The sequence below is a fragment of the Pectinophora gossypiella genome, chromosome 19 (genome assembly GCF_024362695.1).
Source record: "Pectinophora gossypiella chromosome 19, ilPecGoss1.1, whole genome shotgun sequence".
Taxonomy (NCBI): domain Eukaryota; kingdom Metazoa; phylum Arthropoda; class Insecta; order Lepidoptera; family Gelechiidae; genus Pectinophora; species Pectinophora gossypiella.
The window spans coordinates 6,806,630-6,831,830 of record NC_065422.1 but is presented as its reverse complement, the minus strand read 5'-3'; the positions used below and the strand labels follow the sequence as shown (position 1 = coordinate 6,831,830).

Sequence of the window (25,201 nt, the reverse complement as noted above, 5' to 3'; positions counted from 1 at the left end):
CTTACATGGCCAAGAAAGCCTCTCATAACAGTGTGCACGCCAGCACTTACGTGGCCAAGAAAGCCTCTCATAACAGTGTGCACGCCAGCACTTACGTGGCCAAGAAAGCCTCTCATAACAGTGTGCACGCCAGCACTTACATGGCCAAGAAAGCCTCTCATAACAGTGTGCACGCCAGCACTTACATGGCCAAGAAAGCCTCTCATAACAGTGTGCACGCCAGCACTTACGTGGCCAAGAAAGCCTCTCATAACAGTGTGCACGCCAGCACTTACATGGCCAAGAAAGCCTCTCATAACAGTGTGCACGCCAGCACTTACGTGGCCAAGAAAGCCTCTCATAACAGTGTGCACGCCAGCACTTACATGGCCAAGAAAGCCTCTCATAACAGTGTGCACGCCAGCACTTACATGGCCAAGAAAGCCTCTCATAACAGTGCACCATACTCTTAGATGCAACCTGGCCAGGAAATACTTCTACGATTGCGGGCTACTCATTTGGACAACGGTAGCCAAGGAAGGCTTCTACAATTGCAAGCTATGCATACAGACAACGTCTTCAATTGTGGGCATTACTTATTGATGCCCCCTAAAGAGTACTCATCTATCTTTACAAGTCGCATTGCCGGCCGGCCATTTTAAACACAAGTTATTAAACAGAATTTGGCATCATCGTTAGTAAAATTATAGTCAAATTAATAAAAGGGAGTTATATCACCACTACGTAGCTTTAGTAACAGCATCAGCGGGACTTTCTGCACTTTTTCACTCATATAAAAGTTAAACTCACTTTAACTACTTTCTTAGAAAACTAGCTTGTCAAGACAAGATTTAAGACATAGACAAGATTCACTTACTGATAGAAAAATTAGCGGGCTTCCGTTTCGGTGTTGCTACTTGTGACATTCCATATTTAGAATCGTGACTCATCGTCACGACACAAGTAAGTAGTAAATGGGACCAACGGCTTAATGTGCCTTCCGAATCACGGATCATCTTACTTTCGGACAATCAGGTGATCAGCCTAAAACTAAAACTGATAAAAAAATATTTTTCTTCTATTTAATTTCGATACTAATTTTAACTAAGAAAAACGCATCAATAAAACGCAATAAGTTCTATAACGTCACAGTGTGTTAGCATACAAATATACAATTTTATATATATATATATATATATAGACTAAATAGAAACTACCCAATTCTAAATAGGTACTATTTAAAAATATTTTCATTTGTTGAACAAATTATTATTATTAATACCTGGCCTGAGTCAAATTCCGAACAAACGGCAGCTATTTTTTATATACTTACTATTATTATATTTTATTAAAATAAAATTACCACAGATTACCTCCCACAAAAATGCTGTTAACACGAAATTTATTACATTGGTACTTGTGATGCCCCTGGCCGGACCACTATTCAGTACACCATTTCTAATTATATCTGGCTGCGCCGATGTTTATATTTAGTTTTTAAACTATTACTTATATATGTATTCGAACACACAACTCAATCACTCACAAACCCTTCCTTTTCCGGCGCACGTTTAAAAAAAAAAAAAAGAATATACGAACTGTCACCTGTCAAATCAGTGTGTGTCGTCATCTGTGTACAAGAGGGTCAACGCGCGCGCATTTGTTTTGACTTCTCAAATATAAACTCATTGAACTATAAAATACATAACGCAAAACGCAAATATAAACTGCAAAAGTGCTGTGTAAAGTGAGTGCAGTGCAAATGTAACAATTCGCTCTTGTTGGACAAGTTACCAAGGAGAAACAACCAGCGACCTAAAAATTCAAAAATTCTAAGGTAACGTGCGCCTCCAAGTGTCTGGTCCCTCTCACCGGATCCTATTTCCTTACAATTTACACGATTACTATTATCTATTTATCATATTTTCTTAAAAAACTCGTAAATAACAATTTTCTGATAGACGCCGCGTGCCGGTATAAACCTGTTTGAATCTTATTTATTTCCGCACATCACGCATTAAAACATTGTTATATCGCATTTATTTACATAACATTATACATGTAACGCAATATTTACGTAATTATTATTGTATTTCAATAATAAATACTTTCGATTCTCGCTCAATCGGTAGGTATCTACCGCCATTTCTACGCCATTAATTTGTTTACGCTCACGCTATTCTCAACCTTAACGCTATTGTATTACGCACTAAATTCGCTTATAATATTAACTCGTTTCTCGATATTCAACCCGCGTTTTCTAATAATAATAGTTTTACTCAACGGTTTCTATCATGGCAAAATCCAAAGAAAAAATGGATATTGACGATATTCAAGATAATTTTAAAATAAAAATACTTGAAGAGAAAAAACAAAGTTTGTTTTCTATAATGCAAAATTTGTATAATCTGAGCCTAAAGGTTTCCGATCCCACTATTCAAACGCAATTTCTTGCTAGAACGCTTTCTATTGATAAAATTCGCTCCGATTTTATTGAAACATTAGATAACCTTGTAATTGAATACATGCGCGCATCTCCGGAGACAAAGCCGAATTACAATGTCTTAAACTCATTTGACGAATTATACTGTTTTATAAAACAGACAGAGAACACTCTGAGAGAAAAGTTAAACGCTAAAAACAAAGATTTTGATCGCCTCAACCCAAAGTTGCCCCCGCTTCAGTTAGCAAGTTTTGATGGTACTCCCAGTAGTTGGCCAGTGTTTTATGAAAATTTCCGCAGTCTCATACATTCCAATCGCAGGCTATCAAATGCTGAAAAAATACAATACTTAATTGGTTGTCTCTCAGGCAAAGCTCTTAATGTATGTGCAGGCATCTCCGCTACCTCTGAGAATTATGATATAATATGGCAAGCTCTCATAGATAAATACCAGGATACCAGGGTACAAGCCTCTCTTTATTTAGAACAAATGCTACAGCATAAACCCAATCAGTCAATTGATAATTTTCTAAATAACTTTTGCTCCGCTGAAGCCGCTCTCCGTCTTTTAAGCATTGATGACTTGTCAGATTTCATGATAACTCATATTGCATTAAATAAACTTGATAAAGACACTCTCACCTTGTTTGAACAAACTCACAAACAGTCAGAAATTCCTACCTTTATAGAATTAAAAAAGTTCTTAAATGAACAAAGTAAAATTCTAGCGCTTCGCTCATCCGCTCACTCTCAGCCTCAAAACTCCAACAAACAAAATAATAATAATAATAAATTCACTCCCAAAAATAAATCTACTCATGCTTTTGTTGCAACACCTGAGTGTACATACACTGTCACTCAACCTCAAACTCATAATAATTTTCAACAATTAAATTCATGCAAGGTATGCAAGTCTACCTACTCTCATCCCCTATTCAAGTGTGAATCTTTCTTAAACGCAGACCCGCAAACACGCAATAATATTGTTCGTCAAAATGCTTTCTGCCAAAACTGTCTTGGTTTTCACAATATAAATATATGTAAGTCACAAAACAGATGCCTAACTTGCAACCGCAAACATCACTCATTATTGCATATAAACTTTAATAACAAAACAGCCCCATCGCATAACAACGTTGTCAATAACGCATTCCCGCGCTATTCCGACGCCGCAACCGCTAGCTGCCGCGTTCCCCCTCCCGCGCACGCGCCGCAGCCGCACCCCGCGCCGGTTCAGCCGCCGCCCGCTCCCTACGCAGGCCCCTCACACGCCTTGCCGTGTACGTCGCTAGCGCCGCCGAACGCTATGACTTGCGTTGATGACAACGATTGCTCTCTTCACGCTGCTCCCGCACGCAATTCAAATACAACAGTTTTGTTACCTACCGCATCTGTTCATGTTTATAAAGATAATAAACCAAATAATATCCGCTTATTTCTCGACACAGGTTCTATGAGTAATTTTATTACGAAAGACTGTTGTGATCGCTTAAATTTAAAAATTACACCCGCTTCTTCGACCGTCAAAGGTATCGGTCAAACCGAAAGCAAGTCTCTCGGATTAACGCAATTTAAAATGTATTCGCGCTTTGATTCTCGCTGCTTTTACACGGTAAATGCACGTGTAATTGACACCATAACCGACTACTTACCTAACACTCAAATTGATGTTACGGAATTGTCTCACTTATGTGATCTGCCCACAGATGAGCAGTTCTACGCGCCCGCTGCAATCGATTGCCTGATAGGCAACGAATTGTTCCCGCTTTTACTTGGTTCTGGAAAAGTAACCGCTCCCAACTCATCGGTAGTAGGTATACAAACTACTCTCGGATATGTCGCTATGGGTAAAGCCCAATGTACTTTACATGCATCGCACACTCAAAATTCACGCACTCACGCTTCTACTACGCATAACGCACCGCTGACGCACAACGCACCGCTCACTCATAACGCACCACTCACGCACAACGCACCGCTCACGCACAACGCACCGCTCACGCACAACGCACCGCTCACGCATAACGCACCGCTCACGCACAACGCACCGCTCACGCATAACGCACCTCTCACGCATAACGCACCGCTCACGCACAACGCACCCCTCACTCATAACGCACCACTCACGCACAACGCACAGCTCACTCATAACGCACCACTCACGCATAACGCATCGCTCACGCATAACGCACCTCTCACGCGCAACGCAACGCTGACGCACAACGCACCGCTCACTCATAACGCACCACTCACGCATAACGCACCGCTCACGCACAACGCACCGCTGACGCACAACGCACCGCTCACTAATAACGCACCACTCACGCATAACGCACCGCTCACGCACAACGCACCGCTCACGCATAACGCACCACTCACGCACAACGCACCGCTCACGCACAACGCACCGCTCACGCACAACGCACCACTCACGCACAACGCACCGCTCACGCACAACGCACCGCTCGCGCCACGTTCATCTTGTACTCTCACTCAAAACGAATCTTTAGACGCATCTCCCACAAACTCGAATGGCAGTCACAACACTCCACACTCGTCTCACATTCTAAACATGCACAACTCAGACAAAACTTTCTTCTGTAATACAGAATCTCTTTCACTCGAACGCTTAACGCAACGCTTTTGGGAAATAGAGAATGTCCCAATTAGGAAACATTTAAGTCCAGATGATGAGACTTGTGAAAATATCTTCCAGTCAACGTATACACGCGACGATACTGGTAGATATACCGTAGAACTTCCATTCAAAGAGAATCCATCTCAATTAGGGAACTCTTATGGAATCGCTAAACGCCAACTATTTTCTTTAGAAAAGAAACTCGACTCTTCTAATTTACGCAAAGATTATAACGCTACAATTCAAACTTACATTGACCAAGGCTATTTAACTAAAGTTGACCACTTAACGCAAGATTCTCACTCTTATTACATTCCGCATAGAGCTGTCTATCGCCCAGAAAAAGAAACTTCAAAAACACGCATTGTATTGAACGCAGGATGTAAAACTACTTCAGGCAAGTCACTTAACGATTTACTCTACATAGGTCCCAATTTACAAAGTAATCTTTATGACCTTCTTTTAAACTTACGCATGTTTTCTATTGCACTAATAGCTGACATCGAAAAGATGTATTTCCAAGTTCATCTTGCACTCAAACATCAACCTTATCAACGCATTCTTTTCAGATTCGATTCTGATTCTCCTATTGATGTATATCAGTTCAATCGAGTTTGTTTCGGTGTATCAAGCTCACCTTATCTCGCTATGCGTGTAGTTCGCCAACTCGCCGCAGACAGCCGCGATACTCACCCTCTCGCAGCCTATGAAGCTGAAAACCACATGTATATGGACGACTACATCTGTTCCATTGATGGTATAGATAACGCTGAAAAAACATATAAACAAATGGTAGATATGTTCAAATCTGGTGGCTTCAATTTAGTTAAATGGATCTCAAATAACCACGCTCTCATGCAACGCATTTCTTCTTCTCACAAAAGTCCGCAAACAATAAATTTAGATTCTGATCCTAACGCAGCTACAAAAGTCGTAGGTATGCAGTGGCAACCTACTGACGATCATTTTCATTTCTCAACGCATATTGAATCACAAGAAAAGTGTACGAAACGCTCAATTCTCTCAATAACCGCCCGCTTATTCGACCCGCTAGGTCTCATCAGCCCAGTTGTCGCTTTTATGAAGCTTTTAGTACAGGAATGTTGGAAGCTGCAACTCGATTGGGATGATGAAGTCCCTGATTTCATTTTCACAAAGTGGAAACAATTTCATAAAGAACTGTCTCACTTACATAAATTGAAAATACCACGCCATGTAGGTATAACTTCCTCTATGAGAGTCACACTTATCGGTTTCGCTGATGCTAGCGAAAAGTGTTATGGTGCTGTCATTTACGTACGCATTGATACTGGTGATGACTCGCACGCTAACTCTGTTAAATTACTTACCTCTAAATCCAAGGTATCTTCCCCAAATAAGACACTCGCGCGCCTAGAGCTCTGCGCAGCTCTATTACTCGCAAAGTTACTCGCCGCTGTTTGTGACGTATTAAGCAAACGTTGTAAAATAAATAATATATACGCTTTCTCTGACTCTACCGTAACGCTTACCTGGATTCACTCTCCCGCTTATAAATATCACACGTTCGTAGCAAACAGAATCTCTCAAATTAATGAATACTTACCCGCTCCGCATTGGTTTCATGTTCGTGGTGTAGAAAATCCCGCCGACATAATTTCGCGACCTGTAACGCCTTTAGGATTACTAGATAATTCTCTCTGGTTTCATGGCCCGCAGTGGTTATCCGGTCCTATCTCTCATTGGCCTGTAAAAGAATTTAAAATAAATCACAACGATGAACAGGAATCTAAAACTATCGCCGCACCTATTTACACCACAAATGACTTAGAAAACTCTGATCCTATTCTAGAACTCTCTCGACGCGTCTCCTCTTGGTCAAAGTTATTAAATTCATTAGTTTATATATTACGTTTTACAAAAATATTAAAATCAAAAGGATCTATCACAGTTAATGACTTAGAACAATCTGAACTATACATTGTACGCTATATTCAAAATAAATATTTTTCTCAAGAAATTCATTCGCTTAAAAATAATAAAATTTGCTCTAATAAAGCCATTGTAAAACTCAACCCGTTTATTGACGATAAAAATATACTTAGAGTCGGTGGTAGACTTTTTCATTCTCAACTGGAATTTGACCAGAAGCACCCTATATTACTACCGGCTAAAGACCGCATTGTTTCTTTACTGGTTGAACATTATCATAAAGTTAACTTGCATACTGGACCCGCATTATTATTGGCTCTCCTGAGACAAAAATATTGGATACTTGCTGCTAGAAATCTAGTTAGACAAACAGTACATAATTGTAACTTTTGTTTTAAACTCAAACCCCGCATAACTAATCCCCAAATGGGTGATCTCCCCGCTATTAGAGTATCTGAAGTTAAATCATTTGTTCACACAGCTGTAGATTACGCTGGACCTTTTTTCATAACGCATATTAGACGCCGCGGAATAAAAAGCCATAAGGCCTATGTGTGTTTATTCGTGTGTCTAACCACAAAAGCTCTACACTTAGAATTGGTCACAGACCTAAGTTCCGATTTATTTCTCGCCGCTTTTAAACGCTTTATCTCACGCAGAGGCCCAGTCTCCATTATTTACAGTGATGGTGGTACTAATTTCATGGGTGCCAAACGTAAGTTAGACGAAATTTATTCACTTATACAGTCCACTAATTTACACAATGATTTGTGTCAAGCTCTGTCTCAACATAAGATTCAGTTTAAACATAGCCCTCCTTATGGACCTCATTTTAATGGCCTAAGTGAGACAAATGTCAAAAGTGTTAAAACACATCTCTACAAAGCTATCGGCAAGCAAGTCCTTACTTATGAGGAATTTAATACAATTTTAATTCAAATTGAGCATTTGCTTAACAGTCGCCCAATTTGCGTACTTTCTAGCGATCCTTCGGATCTATCCGCATTAACGCCTAATCATTTCTTAAATATAACGTCTTTAAAATTCTTACCCGCAGAAAATATTGACTCAAATATCCCCGAAAACAGACTGACTCGCTATCAGCTGTTAAATAGAATAGTCCAAAGTTATTGGAATCGTTGGAACATGGAGTATCTTACGTCTCTTCAACAGCGACATAAATGGAATAAACCATCAAAGCCTGTTACTGAAGGGACAGTTGTTGTTGTCAAAAGTGACAATTCACATCCAATGTATTGGCCTTTGGCTATTGTCTCAGAGACTTATCCCGGAAAAGACAAAATCATTCGCGCAGTTAAAGTTAAAACTGCTACTAGTAGTTATGTACGGCCTGTAACTCGACTTTGTCCACTACCGTTGCAATAATTATTTACAATAAATATTCTCAAACGCTCTTACTCTTAAAATTAGTTCATTAAATTCTTAACTTTAATTCATTAAATATTCAATTCTTTCTTGCAATGTAGAGGAAACCTCTAGGCCCCCCGAAGTTGGCTGCGCCGATGTTTATATTTAGTTTTTAAACTATTACTTATATATGTATTCGAACACACAACTCAATCACTCACAAACCCTTCCTTTTCCGGCGCACGTTTAAAAAAAAAAAAAAAGAATATACGAACTGTCACCTGTCAAATCAGTGTGTGTCGTCATCTGTGTACAAGAGGGTCAACGCGCGCGCATTTGTTTTGACTTCTCAAATATAAACTCATTGAACTATAAAATACATAACGCAAAACGCAAATATAAACTGCAAAAGTGCTGTGTAAAGTGAGTGCAGTGCAAATGTAACAATTCGCTCTTGTTGGACAAGTTACCAAGGAGAAACAACCAGCGACCTAAAAATTCAAAAATTCTAAGGTAACGTGCGCCTCCAATATCAATAAAATCTACGTAATCTCTACCTCCACGTGTACACCAAGAAATAAATAGTATATCAAAGCTCTCTGTTCTTCTTAGGCTCCGTTTTTCACAGGGTTCGCTTACCTAACCTGAAGATTTTACAGAAGCCACTGCCTGTCTGACCTACCAACCCGCGAAGGGAAAACCAGCCCACACAGGCACAGGTTAAGTCACATACCTCCGAAAATGCATTTCTCGGGAATGTGGGGTTTCCTCACGATGTTTTCCTTTACCGCTGAGCACGTGATAATAATTTATTATCCAAACATGAATTCGAAAACAAATTCGACAATCATTGGCGTAGGCCTGTGCTGGACTCCAACCTGCGACCTCAAAGTGAGAGGCGAGCGTTCTACCAACTAGGCTACCACGGCTCTCAATAGTACATCAAAGCTTTAAAAGAAAATAAATGTTACAAGAGTTCCGCCAGGGAGTTCGAAGCTATTTTATATAGACTCTACTTTCTTAAATAGTTTCAAGTAGACTTAAGTTTGTCTACATTCCCACCCTTATATATGACTTTAATATTTTATGCTTAAAGATATTCTTTTGTACGTATTTAATCAATCGTCTAGTGAATAAACTAGTCTAAAGATATATATCTAAAGATATAAAACTATAAAATGCTCATTGTAGAACTTTTCATTTTGTTTAATTAGCCTCGTTTGATTAGGTGTTGGGTGATAATTGTTAAATATATTTATATTATAAGGATGTTTGTACAAGAGTATTAAAATCGCGGAAGAGAAGAAAGAGGTTGGCTGGCTCAGAACAGGGAAGACTTTGCGGTGCTGGTCATCGACGCCCCATAGAGCATGGCAGTTTTACAATACAATACAAATATACTTTATTGCACACAACATACAAAACAAGTTCCACACAAAACATACACGAAAGATGTACACTACAATCTGGCGGCCTTATTGCTAAGCGGCAATTTCTTCCAGGCAACCAGGGGTAAAAAAAAAACCAATCATATCTTTTAGAAGAAGGTTCTCGTATAAAATTCGCGTTAGGGCCTTTCCAACCTCTTTATTCTATTCCACGATTAAAATAAGGAAACTTTTAGTATGGATTTGGAAGTGCCATAAAATTAATATATCGGTGAGGTGTGGGTACTTAGTTCATCTTACGATGGATGTACCTCTGACAAACCCAATTGGGATATACACGTGAACATATATTTTGTTGCGTACAGAAATAGCAGGACTCTGTTTAATAAACGTTACAATTGTAAAATACAATTACATTTCGATGTTCATTACGTCACTTCTAGGAAGCGTTATTATTTTATCTGACAAATCTGCTCACACACTGGGTATGAGCATTGATAACTATGTATTTTACAATTTTAATGTTTATTCAACAGGGCCAGTGGCAAAATATAGATCACGCTGATTTTAGTTGACTTTGTAGCAAATATGCCTCAATAAATACAGGATGTTAACACCGTAACGAATACTTTGAAGTATGATTCAAACAAACGATTTTACTCAGAATCATGAGCTCGGTACAATGTTACTAACACCCTGTATAACTTGATTAAAATGACAATAGGATAGAAATATATTAACCGCCGTACCAATAAAATATAAAGAAGCGGTGAACGAATAAAGTATTTGACGTCAAGCAAAATTGAATCCATGTGTCGAATAATTAATCCGATTGAACTTTGCTTGACTATCAAAATACTTCATACACGTGTTCATCGCTGGTATATTTTTTCTTGGTATGACGGTAAGTCATGTTCTACCGGTAACTATAAAAAGTCAAAATCAAACGTATTTTAATAGCATTTAAGAAGTTGAAATGTAACTTTGTCGTAAGATTTACTTGTATTAAAATCTTCTATACATATTCCTTAATTTCTTAGTTTTTATTATGTGTCCTAAATTGATGTTACGAAAGCTAATTCGGGACCGTCTTAATTTTCGGGCCATCCGGACTTCAAGCGCCACATGGTGGATCCCTACATTTTTAATTTTAGTCATTCCTGTTATGTTTATGGTTGTAAGTCTTCCTCAAAATAAATAAATAAATAACTTCTTTTATGTACGAAGTAAGTGAAATCTAGTGTTCTTATATAATTATACTTGTTTTAGAAATGATTATTTTGTGATTCATTTCGATCTTAAAGCTCGCTACACACAGCGCGCCGGGAGCTTTACGGGACGATCTTTTTTGTAATGTCATAGAATAAGTAGGTAATAATAGTATAGAAGGGAAACTCCACCCCGGTGCTTGGAACGAGCTTGATCTTGACTAAATTGTATTGTCAATTTACGATATTGTCATGATTGCTAGCTATAACTATGAATTATGTAGTCATCAAGTTTTGCGACGAGGAAATATAAAGATCTGTGTGAAATGATAACTAGGCGATTTGCGATTTAAGGGAGCTAGTCATATTACTGTCTAGAAAACCTGAGACCAACCCATTTATCTCACCCCCCGATGGGGTCCACTTTAGTCTATTTAAGCCGTTAAGGAGCGAGAGAGTGCGTGCGGATTTTCGCTCTCGCTTGCACGCATCGGGAAACACGGCATACGGTAAGAATGCTTTCCTGTGATAAGGAGGAATCTTACTTAGTCGATATATTGTTTTTATTCAGGTTATAATTATAATGCACAAGACGATTCGACCTTTTAATATACTATCGCGGAGCTCCGTGTGTCGTAAAGTTTGCGGACGAGTGGAGTTGCAAAGTTGAAGTATGAACTATTAGCTCATTCGCTTACGGCGCGCGTTTCGCGCTCACTTGGCCTTCCAACCTCTTTCTTCTATTCAGTGATTAAGTCTTCTTCTTCTATAGTGTGGGTTGTGAGGTGAATTACCAACCTCATCAACCCTGGTGTCAGGATTACTATTGAGCCGCCAAAGGCCCCTGACATGACTCATGTAACGACTACGTTCTTACATCAGTAAGTAGTAACCGGGACCAACGGCTTAACGTGCCTTCCGAAGCACGGATCATCTTACTTTCGGACAATCTGGTGATCAGCCAGTATATCCTAACCAAACTAGGGACCACAAAGTAATTTTTGTGATATGTCCCCACCGGCAATCGAACCCGGGACCTCCGGATCGTGAGCCCAGCGCTCAACCACTGGACCACGGAGGTCGTCAGTGATTAGTGTCGTCTCTATATGCATTGGCTTTATATTATTAGTAAATATTTATTACAGGAAAATGAGCCATTAAAATGACTAAGTACCGAGTTTCCTTACTGATTCCTGTTACTGCGTCGAATACATTTTATTATTGCAGTAGTGTTCCATGATCCTTCGAGCTGCATAGTTCAATAAAATGGTGGAATTCAGTAAATTACCTCCCAAATTGAAATCGTCGATACTAATGCATATTTCAGGGTTATTGCTCTGTCTGTCAGTGTTTTCATACATGGTTTTCACTTTTGTATCGTGTCGTTATAACCGGTTGACGTACGATGTGGTGCCCGTAGACCCTTATGAGGCGCATTTCAATACATACCTGAAAAGTTTCGGTAAGCAATATCAAGTAGAAGAGTATCGTCGAAGATTGAACAATTTTAAGGTAAGGTTTGTGCGTACTTGGGGGCCATTCAAGTAATTATGTGAACACAATTTAAGTAATTTTTAAACTCCCCTTATGGGTCAGAGATCTTCCTTTGTCGATAGCCACGGAGCAAACTCCAACACGCTTCACTGGAGTCGGCCGTATACACTTCAGACTTTTTCATTAAGCTCCTAAGGTAATAGCCTCCATGGGCCAGTGGTTGAGCGTTGGGTTCACGATCCGGAAGTCCCGGATTCGAATCCGGGTGAGGACATATCACAAAAACCACTTTGTAAACTCTGGTTTGGTTAGGACATTACAGGCGCTCATCCGATTGTCCGAAATTATGGTGTTCCGTGCTCCAGAAAGCACGTTAAGCCGTTGGTTCCAGTTAGTATTACTGATGTAAGTAACTAATGTAAGTTACATGACCTTGACACCAGAGTTGTTGAGGTTGGTAATCCACCTCACAACCCACATGATAGAAGCAGAAGACTAGGCTATCGGGGTAAATGATTCGACATATTTGTTTAATGATGTTTTTTCAACTTACAGCGATCGTCGAGTGAGATAGAAAGATTGAATAGTTATCACGATGAGCCAATCTTCGGCTGGACCAAGTTCAGTGACATGACTCCTGAAGAGTTCGACCATAAGATGCTGTTACCTGCCGGATCTATGGGCGGTGAATGTAAAGATGTGAAGCTGTCTTGCGACCATAACAAAGCTAATACGGTTGAAGAACAGAAAAGTAAAAATATTCCTATACCAGATATATTTGATTGGTAAGTAAAATACAATACTACGTAAGTAGGTAGGTAATTGATTGAAAGATAATTGGGTCGTGTACTAGGTTCAAGATAAATTATGAAATTCTGATTACTAAATAAAGACACATCTAAAACTAACGAAAAACATTTTCTTTTTTCTATTAAACTTATTTATGAATTTTAATCAAGAAAAACGTAATAATAAGTCCGACATTTTGTCACGTTTTTCTATGACGTCACAGAGTGCTTTTTCATACAAATTCCATAGTAATTTCGTGTTTTGACGTTTAGTAAAAAGTAACTGATTTGACTAGTTGGAAACTAGCCTATTGAGAGAGAGATTGCAATCCCGATCTCGCGAAATCTCGTCAAATTTTCCGGGATCAATCCCGAAGCATAATATGACGGGATTGGATTGATTATGCTGATTTCCAAAGAAAACCTAATTATTTAGTTAGTAATATTGAAGAATAAAGCTTCTTGTTTTCTTTCAAAAAACGACTTCGAGCCAATTGCCATCACAAAATCCTCGACATATCAGTAAGTATCTATGATCCAAACATGGATTAAAACTCACAAAGTCGAATTAGTCGTTTAGACTCATAGATCTCACAATTCGTCACGTTCGTCATAGATCTCACGGTCCACCTGGACAGGGAAAGGGACTGACATGTATCTTATGTTTTAAAGGCGTGATGACAAAGTAGTGGGCCCAGTGTTGGACCAGGGCATGTGTCTGTCCTGCTGGGCGTTCAGCGTGGTGGGGGTGATGGAGTCCATGCTGGTTATCAGCAACCTGACTCATTCCTACCAGCGGCTTAGCATTCAGGTTTGTACCTACTTATTCACCACATACGTACAGTCATGAGCAATATAATGTGCCCACTTTAGGACTCTGTCGCACTAACATATTTGACATTTAGTGAGACTTACAGTTCAATTTGTCAAAAAAGTTAAAGTGACATGGTACCAAAGTGTACACATATTAATGCTCGTGACCGTACATAGTCACTTCTGTAGTATCTCAGGTGGGTAAAGCCACAAGTAATCAAAGACAACTTGCAGCCACTGTTGGTGCGAAGTCTTACGATGGATAACCTTATGGTGACAATTGCAATATTGCTTTTGTAGATGAATTGCTTTGATGTGGACTTTTAACCCCTTTAACATAAGTCCATCATGTTAGAAAAGACACAATCCCTTTGTTGGATTTTACGACATGACCGGGAAGACAAGCAACTGAACTATATTCTATTTTTATGCGCTGCCAGTCCGGAAAAACACCTAGGTATTCACCATACATCTAAATAAAAATACAAGCCAAGTCATCTGGTACAAACCGACTTGTTTTGCCTCAGATGGCATTAACTACTTGGCCGGACATATAGGGAGCGCTGAGGGCTCTCACCCAGCAGAACGTTCCATACAAAATCCCATGCCATGGTCCGCTTTTCCGGCGCTGTGTGTATCATTGTTAAAGGTTGTTTACGGTTTTATTGCGCAGGAGTTGGTGGACTGCTCGACCTACACCAGCCAGTGCCGTGCAGGCAATGTAGTGAAAGTTCTCAAGTATCTATGCAACGAGCCTCTAGCCATCATTCCTGAGGCCCAATATCCTCTCACCAATAAGGACGAGGACTGCAAAATTCATGAAAAATCTTATTCTGGAATCTCCGTCTCTAATATGGTTTCCATATGGTATGTATCTTACCCTCATCTTATTCTGAACTTCTTATTTGCCAGGGACAAGTTCAATTCTTATGAGTCATTCTTTTACAGAATCAGACTACTAAAACATCTTTAATTTTAAAATAATAAATTTAAAGTCCACCAACCCGTAGTGGAGCAGCGTGGTGGAGTATGCTCCATACCCCCTCCGGTTGATTGAGGGGAGGCCTGTGCCCAGCAGTGGGACGTACCTATATAGGCTATTTATCTATGATGTAGGTATGTAAATTTAAAATAAAAGGGTAACGAGGAGGCTTTGACTTTCGCACTTCAACGGTCAACCTGTTAATCTCTTTTCTTGGAAATAGGATATACAACATAACATAAAAGCTCACGACTACCTAATATCCAAATGATGTAGTTAGAGGTACATCCATCGCAAGATGTACTAAGTACCCACAATTCACATCCCACCGAGCGTTCGTATCGCCTTGGATACTATCTATAATGACTTCCCGTTGAAAAACTATTGTCTCCATACATCCAAATAGGACATAAGTAAACGTTTATGTTTGTAAAGTGACGTCCAACATATTTTTTTCTTCTTGTTTCACTTCATCATTAATTTAAAAGCCACGCTCTTGTCAGCGTAGCATTCTCCATGCTACTATTTTAGGGAAAAAAATAGGACAGTGGTTTCCCTGCTCTTGCCTTCCGCCTCGCAGTACTCTGTCTGACGCGAGTGGGATGGCGCCCAGAGTAGTCTATTTCAAAGCCGTACTAGGACAGCCGTACAGGTTCCAGGTTACTTGACTTGCTTAAAATGTTATTGTACAATTTGTAAATTACCTAAACAGCGACATGGATGCTAAGGAGATCGCGAGGCTGGTCGCGACCCATGGCCCGGTGGTTACGGTAGTGCAGGCCTATGTTTGGCAGAACTACCTTAATGGCGTCATCCGGTTTCATTGCAGGTATTTAATTCATTACATATTATACAACAAGCATAAAACACACACATACCACACACACACCAACACACACACATATCACGTCACGTCACGTCGCATTTCTGTGTACGAGTGCTTACATTCTAGACAGAAACTAACTGTCAATTTTTCTCCTCAGCCACAACACCTTGCGAAATGACGTACTTAGATGCAATAAGGTTGGGAGTTTATCTACGATAGTTTTACGTTGAATAAATGATTCTGATTCTGAACTCTGATTTAAAACTTAACATAAACATACATACTTACTTAAACTCACGCCTATTTCCCACCGGGGTAAGCAGAGACTATAGAATTCCATTTGCTTCGATCCTGACTTACTTCTCTTGCTTCCTACATTCATCAATCGTTTCATATACACGCACTCCGGTTCAGAGTAGATCGTACTGAAACTTTTCTAAGGATATCTTTAATTTGGTCAATGTAAGTCCTTCTTCCACACATAACATAAACAGCCTATATGCGTCCCATTGCTGGGCACAGGCCTCCCCTCAATAAACCGGAGGGGGATTTAAGTAGTTACAAGTTTTGTATTCTTTTTCAGTGGTAATTGGGATTTGATCAAGCACGTGGTGCAGATAGTAGGGTACGACATGACTGCCGAGGTTCCCTACTTCATATTACGCAACTCCTGGGGCGCAGACTTCGGCGACAAGGGCTATGTAAAAGTGGCTATGGACGGCTTCGTCTGCGGCGTCGGCAGGCAAATATCCTATTTCGACGTCACTAAGATAAAAATTTCTGACAGAAAATGAATTTAACCGTTAAAAAAGTAGCTTTTTCCTTTGCTTAATGTAGGCACTAGTTTGAGAGCTGTTGCTATAATAAGTGTTCAAGTATCAGTCATTCCCGCTTCCTACCCTTTCCTGTCACCCGAGGGCGCTCATTCATTCATCGAACACGCTCACTCAAATTTCCGAATCATTCATTCTCTTCTTGCTTCCACTACCGTGCGTGAGAGTGCCGGCCGACCATCAAAATTCATTATCATCTTAAAAGTGCACACAGCCATCTGAATCGTCTCCGAAGGCCCTCGTCGAGCGACAGTGTCCCCGGGGATATAAATCTCCGTTTTGCAGCGCATCTGTAAGTTTTTCCCACCTTCCCTCTGTTACTTGTCTGTAGGATATTTTTGAATAATCGCCCTTTTCGCTCAAACAACCAACGCGACCTATGTTTAGTACATCACTGGAGCTATCGAAGCTATCTCCACAACACAAACAATAAGATTAAGTTTGCCGCATTCAGCATAATAATTGGACAATAAATAATCGTGATAAGCATAATAATATTTTATTTTACTTAAGCGACCGCAAGCGAGAAATTGTATAAAAATAGAGTATTGTGCGTGATAGCCCCTCGGAGAACGCGTGACATCGTAGTGTTAGGTACAGTCATGAGCAATATAATGTACCCACTTAAGGACTCTATCGCACTAACATATTTGACATTTAATGAGAATTACAGTTCAATTTGTCAAAAAACTTAATGTCACATGGTACCAAAGTGTATACATATTAATGCTCGTGACCGTATGTGCGATGGGCTAGTGGGTATCCTGTTATAATACAAGCTGGTAAATCAACGTATACAAGTCATAAAATAAAACTACCTACCTAAATATCATTAATCAATAATTTAATAATATCGGATTTGATCATTTTTGTATGTAGATATGCTTATTTATAAGTAAATATGACAAAGTTAATACAATGGATTTTAAAACATAAGATAATCATCGTAAATAATTAATTACATAAAATAATATAAGTAGGTACGAAGGTAATGGATTGAAACTTTTTACAATACAATATGCATAGGTCAGAGGTATAATATAGAACGTGTGCATGCACTGATTGAAACCATGTCACATTAACTTTTTTAACAAATAAAACCGTAAGTCTCATTAAATGTCAAATCATATATGATAGTGCGACAGGGTCCTAAAGTGGGTACATGATATTGCTCATGACTGTACTACTTGGGGAGAACTGCGCTTATCAACCCCGAAACTATACACCACTTTATGATCGTACACTTCTCCTGGACTCAGCACGACCTTAGGGAAGTTCTGATGATGGATGGCATCTGGGTAGTTCTGGGTTTCAAGGCAGAAGGCTCCGTGGCGTCTGTAGCCGACACCACCCTTGCCAATGATGGCTTCTTGGTCGGGAGCTGGCAGACCATTGCTGGTGTAGAACTGGACTCCTGGCTGGTTGCTGTAGACTTCCAGGAAGCGTCCTGAAGACGGGTGGACCACGTGGGAGACGAAGGTCAAGCCCTGAAGATCAGGAGAAAATATTACGTAAAGAAGGCATGTTCTTCGTATCTTTAAAGCTCTTCACACAAAATGGCGGTAAGAATAGCAAAATGCACAAATAACAAACGCGTTACGCCGCGTTTCTGTGTGTATTTCATTCTCGAACGAATGAGCTTCCCGTGCTTACTATAATATGAATCAAGCTTAACATACAAACATATAAATTCACGCCTACTTCCCATTGGGGTAAGCAGATACTATTAATAATTCCACTTATTACGATCCTTTCGCTTCTTCCACTCTCATCAAACACTTCATGCATGCTCGCCAGTTTAGAGTAGGTAACTGATCTTGACCTGGCGTTTCTTTAAAGCATCCTAGATTTGATCGCGGTATGTCGTCTAGGCCTTCCTGTTCCAACCCTACCACTTACATCAAGCTTACGAATGGCTGCAAATGTCCCTTTGAATACATACTTACATAAACTCACGCCTATTATTCTATAGTTTCTGCTTACCCCGGTAGGTCCCTTTGAATATACCTTTAAATATGTCAAAAATTATATAAGTACTTAATGTAAAATATTTATCGTGTTTATTTGTCGCGTCAGACAGAGTATTGCGGGGCGGAAGGCTAGAGGGAAACCACTGCCCTGTACCTCCCTAAAAAGGTAGCATGGAGAATGCTACACCGACAAGAGCGTGGCTCTTAAATTAGCGATGATGAAAATATTTATATAATAATAATAATAATAAAAAAGTTTATTTAGGTAAAATCTACGACACACATATACATTTACAACATTAAAATATACACACATTAACATTAATATTTAAGTAGTTGGAAAACATAAAGGTATATGGGTGCCGCAGTTCACCAAAAAAGGCCAGGGTTCAGTGAAAATTTACCCAGAGGGCAACACTGATTTTCAACCCACGCCGATCGGTGAAACGCGAGTACCCGCACAATAAATTTTAAAAAATAAATAAAGAGTACAAAAAAAAAACGACAGTGTTACACATAGAAAGCAGAAACAAAATAAAAGACAGAAATATTACACTAAAAGAAGGATCTATAAGTGAGTAGTGAAAGCAGTGTGTAGCTATGGTGCATGTGATGTGAGTGCGATAATTAAATAAACATAATAATATACATATAAAATTTCATAATCATAATAACAAAACGAAACGAAAACGGACATCCAGGAGCACCCAGATGTGATCTAAAGAGGCAGCAACCGCTATCCCAAGTACATCGCTGGTATATCTAACCTCTGTATTTCTAGTAGGTGATTCTTTAAATACTTTTTGAATGTAACCTTAGAGCTCCGGTTCCTGATTGGTGGTGGAAGGTCGTTCCAGCACTTAGTAGCTTGGAAGCAACGAACGAACATAGGAACGATTTATGTAATATGTGTTTATTTATACATATATATTAAGTACATTAGTATGTTAATGTATGTATGTATGTGTTATGTCCCTTTGGTATAGGTACTTGCAGGTAACACTACCAATTGTACATAGAACGCACTAATCATAGTGACCGTTTTTGACAGGTGATCATTATCATAAAGTTTCAAAGAATGATGAATTACAAGGGATGGTAAATGTGATGAAGATATAGAAAGGAGAGTGGGATTGGGTAATTCAGTGAATGGGGCAATGCATGCAGTTGTTAGTAGCCAATGTATCTCGCAAGATGCGAGGATGGCTGTTCACAATGCAGTGCTTGTCCCTACGCTGAAGTGCGGTAGTGAATGTTGGGTATGGCAGAAGAAGCATGAAAGTAGGATCAATGCCGTAGAAATGAGGTCTTTGCGTAGCATCTGCGGTGTGAAGTTGAGTGATAGAGTGCTGAGAAACAGTGTGATAAAACAGAGATGTGGTGTAAAAGACGATATAGTGACTAGGATTGAGAAGGGAATGTTAGGTTGGTTTGGACACGTTGAGCGGATGAAGGATAATAGAATTGCAAAAGCGGTATATAAAGCGAAAGTTGATGGTAGGGCTGGCAGAGGAAGACCGAGTAGGACTTACGATGATCAAATTGGAGATGTCCTTAGAAAAGGTTCAATACGATCTACTCTGAACCGGCGTGCGTGTATGAAGCGATTGATGAATGTGGAGGAAGCAAGAGAAGTGTGTCAGGATCGAAGCAAATGGAATTCTATAGTCTCTGCTTACCCCGGTGGGAAATAGGCGTGAGTTTATGTATGTATGTATGTATGTTCAAAGAATGAAGAGGGTTTCTAGAAAGGAGACACGCATTAGACGATATCACGCAGAGAAATATGTATAATTACTTAATTACCTTATTCTCATAGCTGGTAACACAGAAGTTATCATCGTACAACCCCGGAAGTTGGTCCATTACATCACCCAACCGCTTGGCTACTCGCAGGTCGTAAGGAGTACCACCCACCTTGCTGAAGTTACCAGTTGGAATCGAATCTGAATCCGTCTCCGTTATCCTGAAATAATATTATGGACTATTCGTTCACGTTTCGATAACCAATACGTATGATAGACATATTGTATCAACAACAAGAAGCGATCGGCTGGTAACTTCTATGGATTGGAGCCATCTACGTTGTTCACCTGCGATTGTTAATATCTGGGTTATTTCGTACTTTCCCAAGACGGTAAAGTCTGGAGAAGAATGATAAAGACCTAGTCCAACTTCTTTTTATCGTGTGGGTTATGAAGTAGATTACCAACCTCATCAACCCTGGTGTCAGGGTTATTATTGAGCCGCCAAAGGCCCCTGACATGGTCATGTAATGACTACATTGTTACATCAGTAAGTAGTAACCGGGACCAACAGTTTTACGTGCCTTCTGAAGCACTGATCATGTTACTGTCGGACAATCAGAAGATCAGCCTGTAATATCCTAACCAAACTAGGGATCACAAAGTGATTTTTGAGATGTGTTCCCACCGGGATTTGAGTCCAAGTTTGAAAAGTCTGAGTACTTATCTCATTTTACAATATCTATACCAAGAGAAGATTTATTCCAATCCTCCGTTAACTTTCATAATGTGGGTTAACTTTCATAATGAGGTTTCCCTGATGTTGACAAATATGTCAACATATGTCATGGATTAGAATAAACTGGACCACGGTTATTTGAGGTTGGCGTTTAAAGAGAAGAATCATAGATTCCTTATTAATCTCTAACCTGCTGAGATACCAGACACAATATAATTATCATTGTCTCTGGTTGAGATCTGCGTTCTGGCGGACGAAAGGTTATTGGAATATATGAACATAAATCTGATCGATGAACGCTGAATATTGAAACGAATCAATGCGCTTCCGCGTTTCGATGTAAGTAAGTACATATGAGACCCGCGTGACTAAAAATTGTGCTACCTATCTGTCTCATAAAACTCTCCAAATAAATCTCCTTATTAACTTTAATATTTACTTTCATTAATTTTCATACTTACTTGTCAGCATTAATTACAAACACATGGTTGTACAGCTCCTCGGAACCAGTGTCGTGACCAGCCAAGTTAAAGTAAGAGTGGTTTGTCAGGTTCACCACAGTCCTCTTATCAGTCGTGCCTGCAAAGTCCATGTGTAACCTGTCATCGTCAGTCACTTCATATGACACGGAGACCACCAAGTTGCCAGGGTAACCTTCTTCCAAGTCTTTCGAGAAGTAGCTAAAGGTCACCTTTGCGCCATCCACTGTCGATTTCCAGTTGACCTGTAAGATAAATGATTATTATAATATGCTGTGGGTATACAAAGATACAAACATGTCGTTGAAATGTGATGATGGTTGATGGAGATGGATAAAAGAAGAAATCACTGTGTTTATCTACATTGGGATAAGAACAAGAAATTGGTGACTGAAAGAACTGAAAGAACAAAAAGAGAGTGAGAGTTAGAAGACAGTGGACATAGAATTCCGACAGAAAGAGACAATCAATCTTGATATAAGATTACGATATAAAAATGAAAAGTTTCTTTTTTATGCTTTTACCTCCGTCACTTGTTTTTAGTCTGGTTTTCAGTTCAGTTTGAAAATTTAGGGGGTTAAAATTTGAGACATGTCACTTTTTAGATGAATTGCTTCAATATGATCACCCAGATTTGCATTGCACTCCAGCTAGTTAAGTAACCAAACCCTAGGCAGACGCTAGGTAGATGATGATGGTTGTACTGAATGACCAAACAATATCCAAAACGTACCTTATCAAAACCAACGATCCCGCCATGCAAATGATTGTTGCCAATATTCTTGGCAACGTTATAAGTGGCGCCATCTATGTCGAAGGTGGCTCCGCCAATCCTGTTCGCGCATCGACCAATAGCCGCGCCGAAATATGGCGTGTTCCTGGTGACGTAACCGTCAAGGTCATCGAACCCGAGAACTATGTCTGTGATCTCTCCGTTCTTGTCTTTTACCTGAAGATGGAGTTGAACAAAATAAGTTATTTTATTGGAACTTTTGGCCACGGTTAGGTAGTCCTATGGCAGAAATGTTCTAGAATCTTTTGTTATTTGCAAGCATCCTGTTAGAACTCAACTACTTACATAACACACACGTATATTCTCCACCGTGGTAAGCAGAGACTATGGAATTCCATTTGCTTCGATCCTGACACACTTCTCTTGCTTCCTTCACATCGTACTTACTGAACCTTTTCTAAGGACATATCCAATTTGGTCAATATACGTCCCTCCAGGTCTTCCTCTGCCAGCCCAACCTTCTACTAACCTTCGCTTTATATACTGCTTTCGTAATACTATTATCCTTCACCCGATCTACGTATCCAAACCAACTTACCATTCTCTACCCAATTTTAGTCACTATATAGTCTTTTACGCCATCTCTGTCTTATCACACTGTTTCTCACTCTATCACCTAACAAGTCCTAATGTATTTGCGGTCGCACGAATGCTATCGACTTCCGGTGCTCTTCTGGGGTTAATGAGATGAGGTCGGTCATCGACCCTAGGTATACGTACAATACAACCCGTAGTGCGAGAAGATGATTGAAGAAAGTTGAAGAATTTGCTTAATCTATCTCATATTTAGTACTTAGATACCCATACACATTACATTTAAGTACCTATGTTTCTTCGTTCGTTTGAACGTTCTACCAACTGGGCTACCACCAGTTGGTAGAACGTTTGCCTCTCACTTCCAGGTTCGAATCCAGCACAGGCCTAAACCAATGATTGACGAATTTGTTTTCGAATTCATGTCAAGGTGAAGAAAAACCCACATTCCCGAGAAATGCATTTTCGGAGGTATGTGACCTAACTTGTATTGGGTTTTCTCTTTGCGGGTCGGAAGGTTAGACAGGCAGTAGCTTCTGTAAAAAACCGGATCTGTCAAATCTTCAGGTTAGGTAAGCGGACCCTGTGAAAAACGGGATAATGCTAGGTAGATGATGATATTTAGTACTTAGATGGAAATTATCTTACTTTAATAGACTGAATGATGGCTCCATAAGAAATAGCACTGAGGCAAAATCCGGAGTTTGTCTTCCACGTATACTTCTTCACCACTTCGCCCTTAAAAGTGCCGAAGTCTTCTGCTGTGAGCACCACCATTTTGTAACTCAGTTCAGTCTGTAAAAGTATGCAAACAATATAACAATTTCAGTAGGTGGATAGCTTTATCATAGATAGTGTTACCGAGTAGCGTTGCCGGTTATCGATAGTTTCATTGTCGATAGATGACTTGAAAATCATTTCATCGATAGTATCTATCGATAGTTTTCGATACCATTGTTTTTTTAATTCTCGATAGTCTATTGATAGACTACTTATCGACAGTGGCCTATCGATGGGCAGCACTATTATCGAGTAGTTATCATTATCTTTACAGCAACATCCACTGTAAACACTTCATTTACTAGCATTGTGAATTGCTATGTGCTAGGTATACGATAAGCTGTAAATATTTATAACTTGTAAAGTACTTACCTGCCCAGTAAGTATGTCACATTGGGACAGAAAAGACCAAATTGGTCTTACGTAAGCCCCTTTTTGAAAAATCCCTTAATATGAAGTAACATTACATCAATGCTTGCTTATTTCTAATCAGGTTTTACTTTTTTGTTGCTTTGGACAGTTTGCACATCTTTTAACCGCAAAAAAAACTGGTGTATGATTCCGACACTACAGTGATTTGCGGAAAGAAGTTAATTTTATGAGTTGATAATTAAGTTTAACATTGGTTTCTCACTCAAGGCCAACTCGCCGGTTTAGATGGCCATACATTTTTTATCAATCTGTTTAGATAATCGAGGATTCATGAATAGGTAGCTAGGTTTGTCATCTCTTCAAGTCTGCTAAACCGCGAACGCGATGTTAGATACTTATCTACCTCCTAAGTACTTACCTAAATAGTTTATATCCATATTCAAGAAGGTGCATTATTAGGCTAGGATATTAATTAGGTACCTATATATCCCGGATATAATCTTACGCACATAAGCATAGACCGGAGCAGAAAGCTACCTATACTAGGTACTTATACTTAATAATATAAATGTAAAAAGTACTTACAATATCACAGTTACAGCGGCAAGATTGGATACTTCAGTAGATTGTAAAGAATGAATGTGGTAGTTGAATAACAAGCAATTTATAAACTCGTGTGAAATTAGGCGTGGTATGTGCTGGAACGTATGTGGTGAGATTACCTACATCAAAATCATGTGCCGCTATCTTCACTGTTATTTTCATTTGTGGTCCGGTCAACTTTGATAATGTAACCGCGATAACATTTAGGTACCTAAGTGCCTACGTAGATTAAGTAGGTTGGTACTTTTTACTTTTCTGATAAATAGTCGATCATACTAAGGTTTTAGCTGTCCTGTGATAAGGAGGAATCTCCTTGCGTGATAGTCGATATTTGACTTATTGCCCTGCAGGTTATACACAACTTTTAATATATTTTCGCGGAGCTTTGTGGGTTCTAAAGTTTGCGGACGAGTGGAGTGCAAAGTTGAAGTATGAACTATTAGCTCTTACTTACTTATATGCCGCGCGTTTCGCACTCATTTGGCCTTTTCAACGTCTTTCTTTTATTTCATGGT

At 39.4% G+C, this 25,201-nt stretch overlaps 2 protein-coding genes across 3 annotated transcripts; one reads left to right on the top strand and one right to left on the bottom strand.

Annotated features, from left to right (window-relative positions):
* The first annotated feature begins 12,144 nt into the window (after positions 1 to 12,144).
* On the top strand, positions 12,145 to 17,737 carry LOC126375768 (cathepsin O-like). Its single transcript, XM_050022855.1, has 6 exons — positions 12,145 to 12,447; positions 12,985 to 13,214; positions 13,890 to 14,028; positions 14,704 to 14,897; positions 15,725 to 15,841; positions 16,422 to 17,737. The coding sequence occupies exons 1-6, from the start codon at positions 12,202 to 12,204 to the stop codon at positions 16,630 to 16,632; spliced, it is 1,137 nt and encodes a 378-aa protein (XP_049878812.1). The 5' UTR covers positions 12,145 to 12,201; the 3' UTR covers positions 16,633 to 17,737.
* LOC126375770 (galactose mutarotase) lies at positions 17,735 to 24,815 on the bottom strand. 2 transcript variants are annotated; one of them, XM_050022856.1, is made up of 6 exons: positions 24,669 to 24,815; positions 23,580 to 23,726; positions 22,338 to 22,553; positions 21,587 to 21,849; positions 20,448 to 20,607; positions 17,735 to 18,158 (listed from the first exon to the last, which is right to left on the bottom strand). In XM_050022856.1, exons 2-6 carry the CDS (start codon positions 23,706 to 23,708, stop codon positions 17,844 to 17,846), a joined length of 1,083 nt encoding a protein of 360 aa, XP_049878813.1. In that variant the 5' UTR covers positions 23,709 to 23,726; positions 24,669 to 24,815; the 3' UTR covers positions 17,735 to 17,843. The 2 variants fall into 2 exon arrangements, with proteins under 2 accessions (XP_049878813.1, XP_049878814.1); XM_050022857.1 differs by having other exon boundaries at positions 21,725 to 21,849.
* Positions 24,816 to 25,201: the final 386 nt, after the last annotated feature.

What these genes read in the sequence shown, in the direction of transcription:
- LOC126375768 (XM_050022855.1), top strand. Translation starts at nt 12,202, where the DNA reads ATGGTGGAATTCAGTAAATTACCTCCCAAATTGAAATCGTCGATACTA. An exon ending in ACCAGCGGCTTAGCATTCAG is followed by an intron (nt 14,029 to 14,703) that starts GTTTGTACCTAC and finishes TTTATTGCGCAG; the next exon opens with GAGTTGGTGGACTGCTCGAC. An exon ending in TCTAATATGGTTTCCATATG is followed by an intron (nt 14,898 to 15,724) that starts GTATGTATCTTA and finishes TTACCTAAACAG; the next exon opens with CGACATGGATGCTAAGGAGA.
- LOC126375770 (XM_050022856.1), bottom strand. Translation starts at nt 23,708, where the DNA reads ATGGTGGTGCTCACAGCAGAAGACTTCGGCACTTTTAAGGGCGAAGTG. An exon ending in CCATCATTCAGTCTATTAAA is followed by an intron (nt 22,554 to 23,579) that starts GTAAGATAATTT and finishes CTCCATCTTCAG; the next exon opens with GTAAAAGACAAGAACGGAGA. An exon ending in TTACCAGCTATGAGAATAAG is followed by an intron (nt 18,159 to 20,447) that starts GTAATTAAGTAA and finishes CCTGATCTTCAG; the next exon opens with GGCTTGACCTTCGTCTCCCA.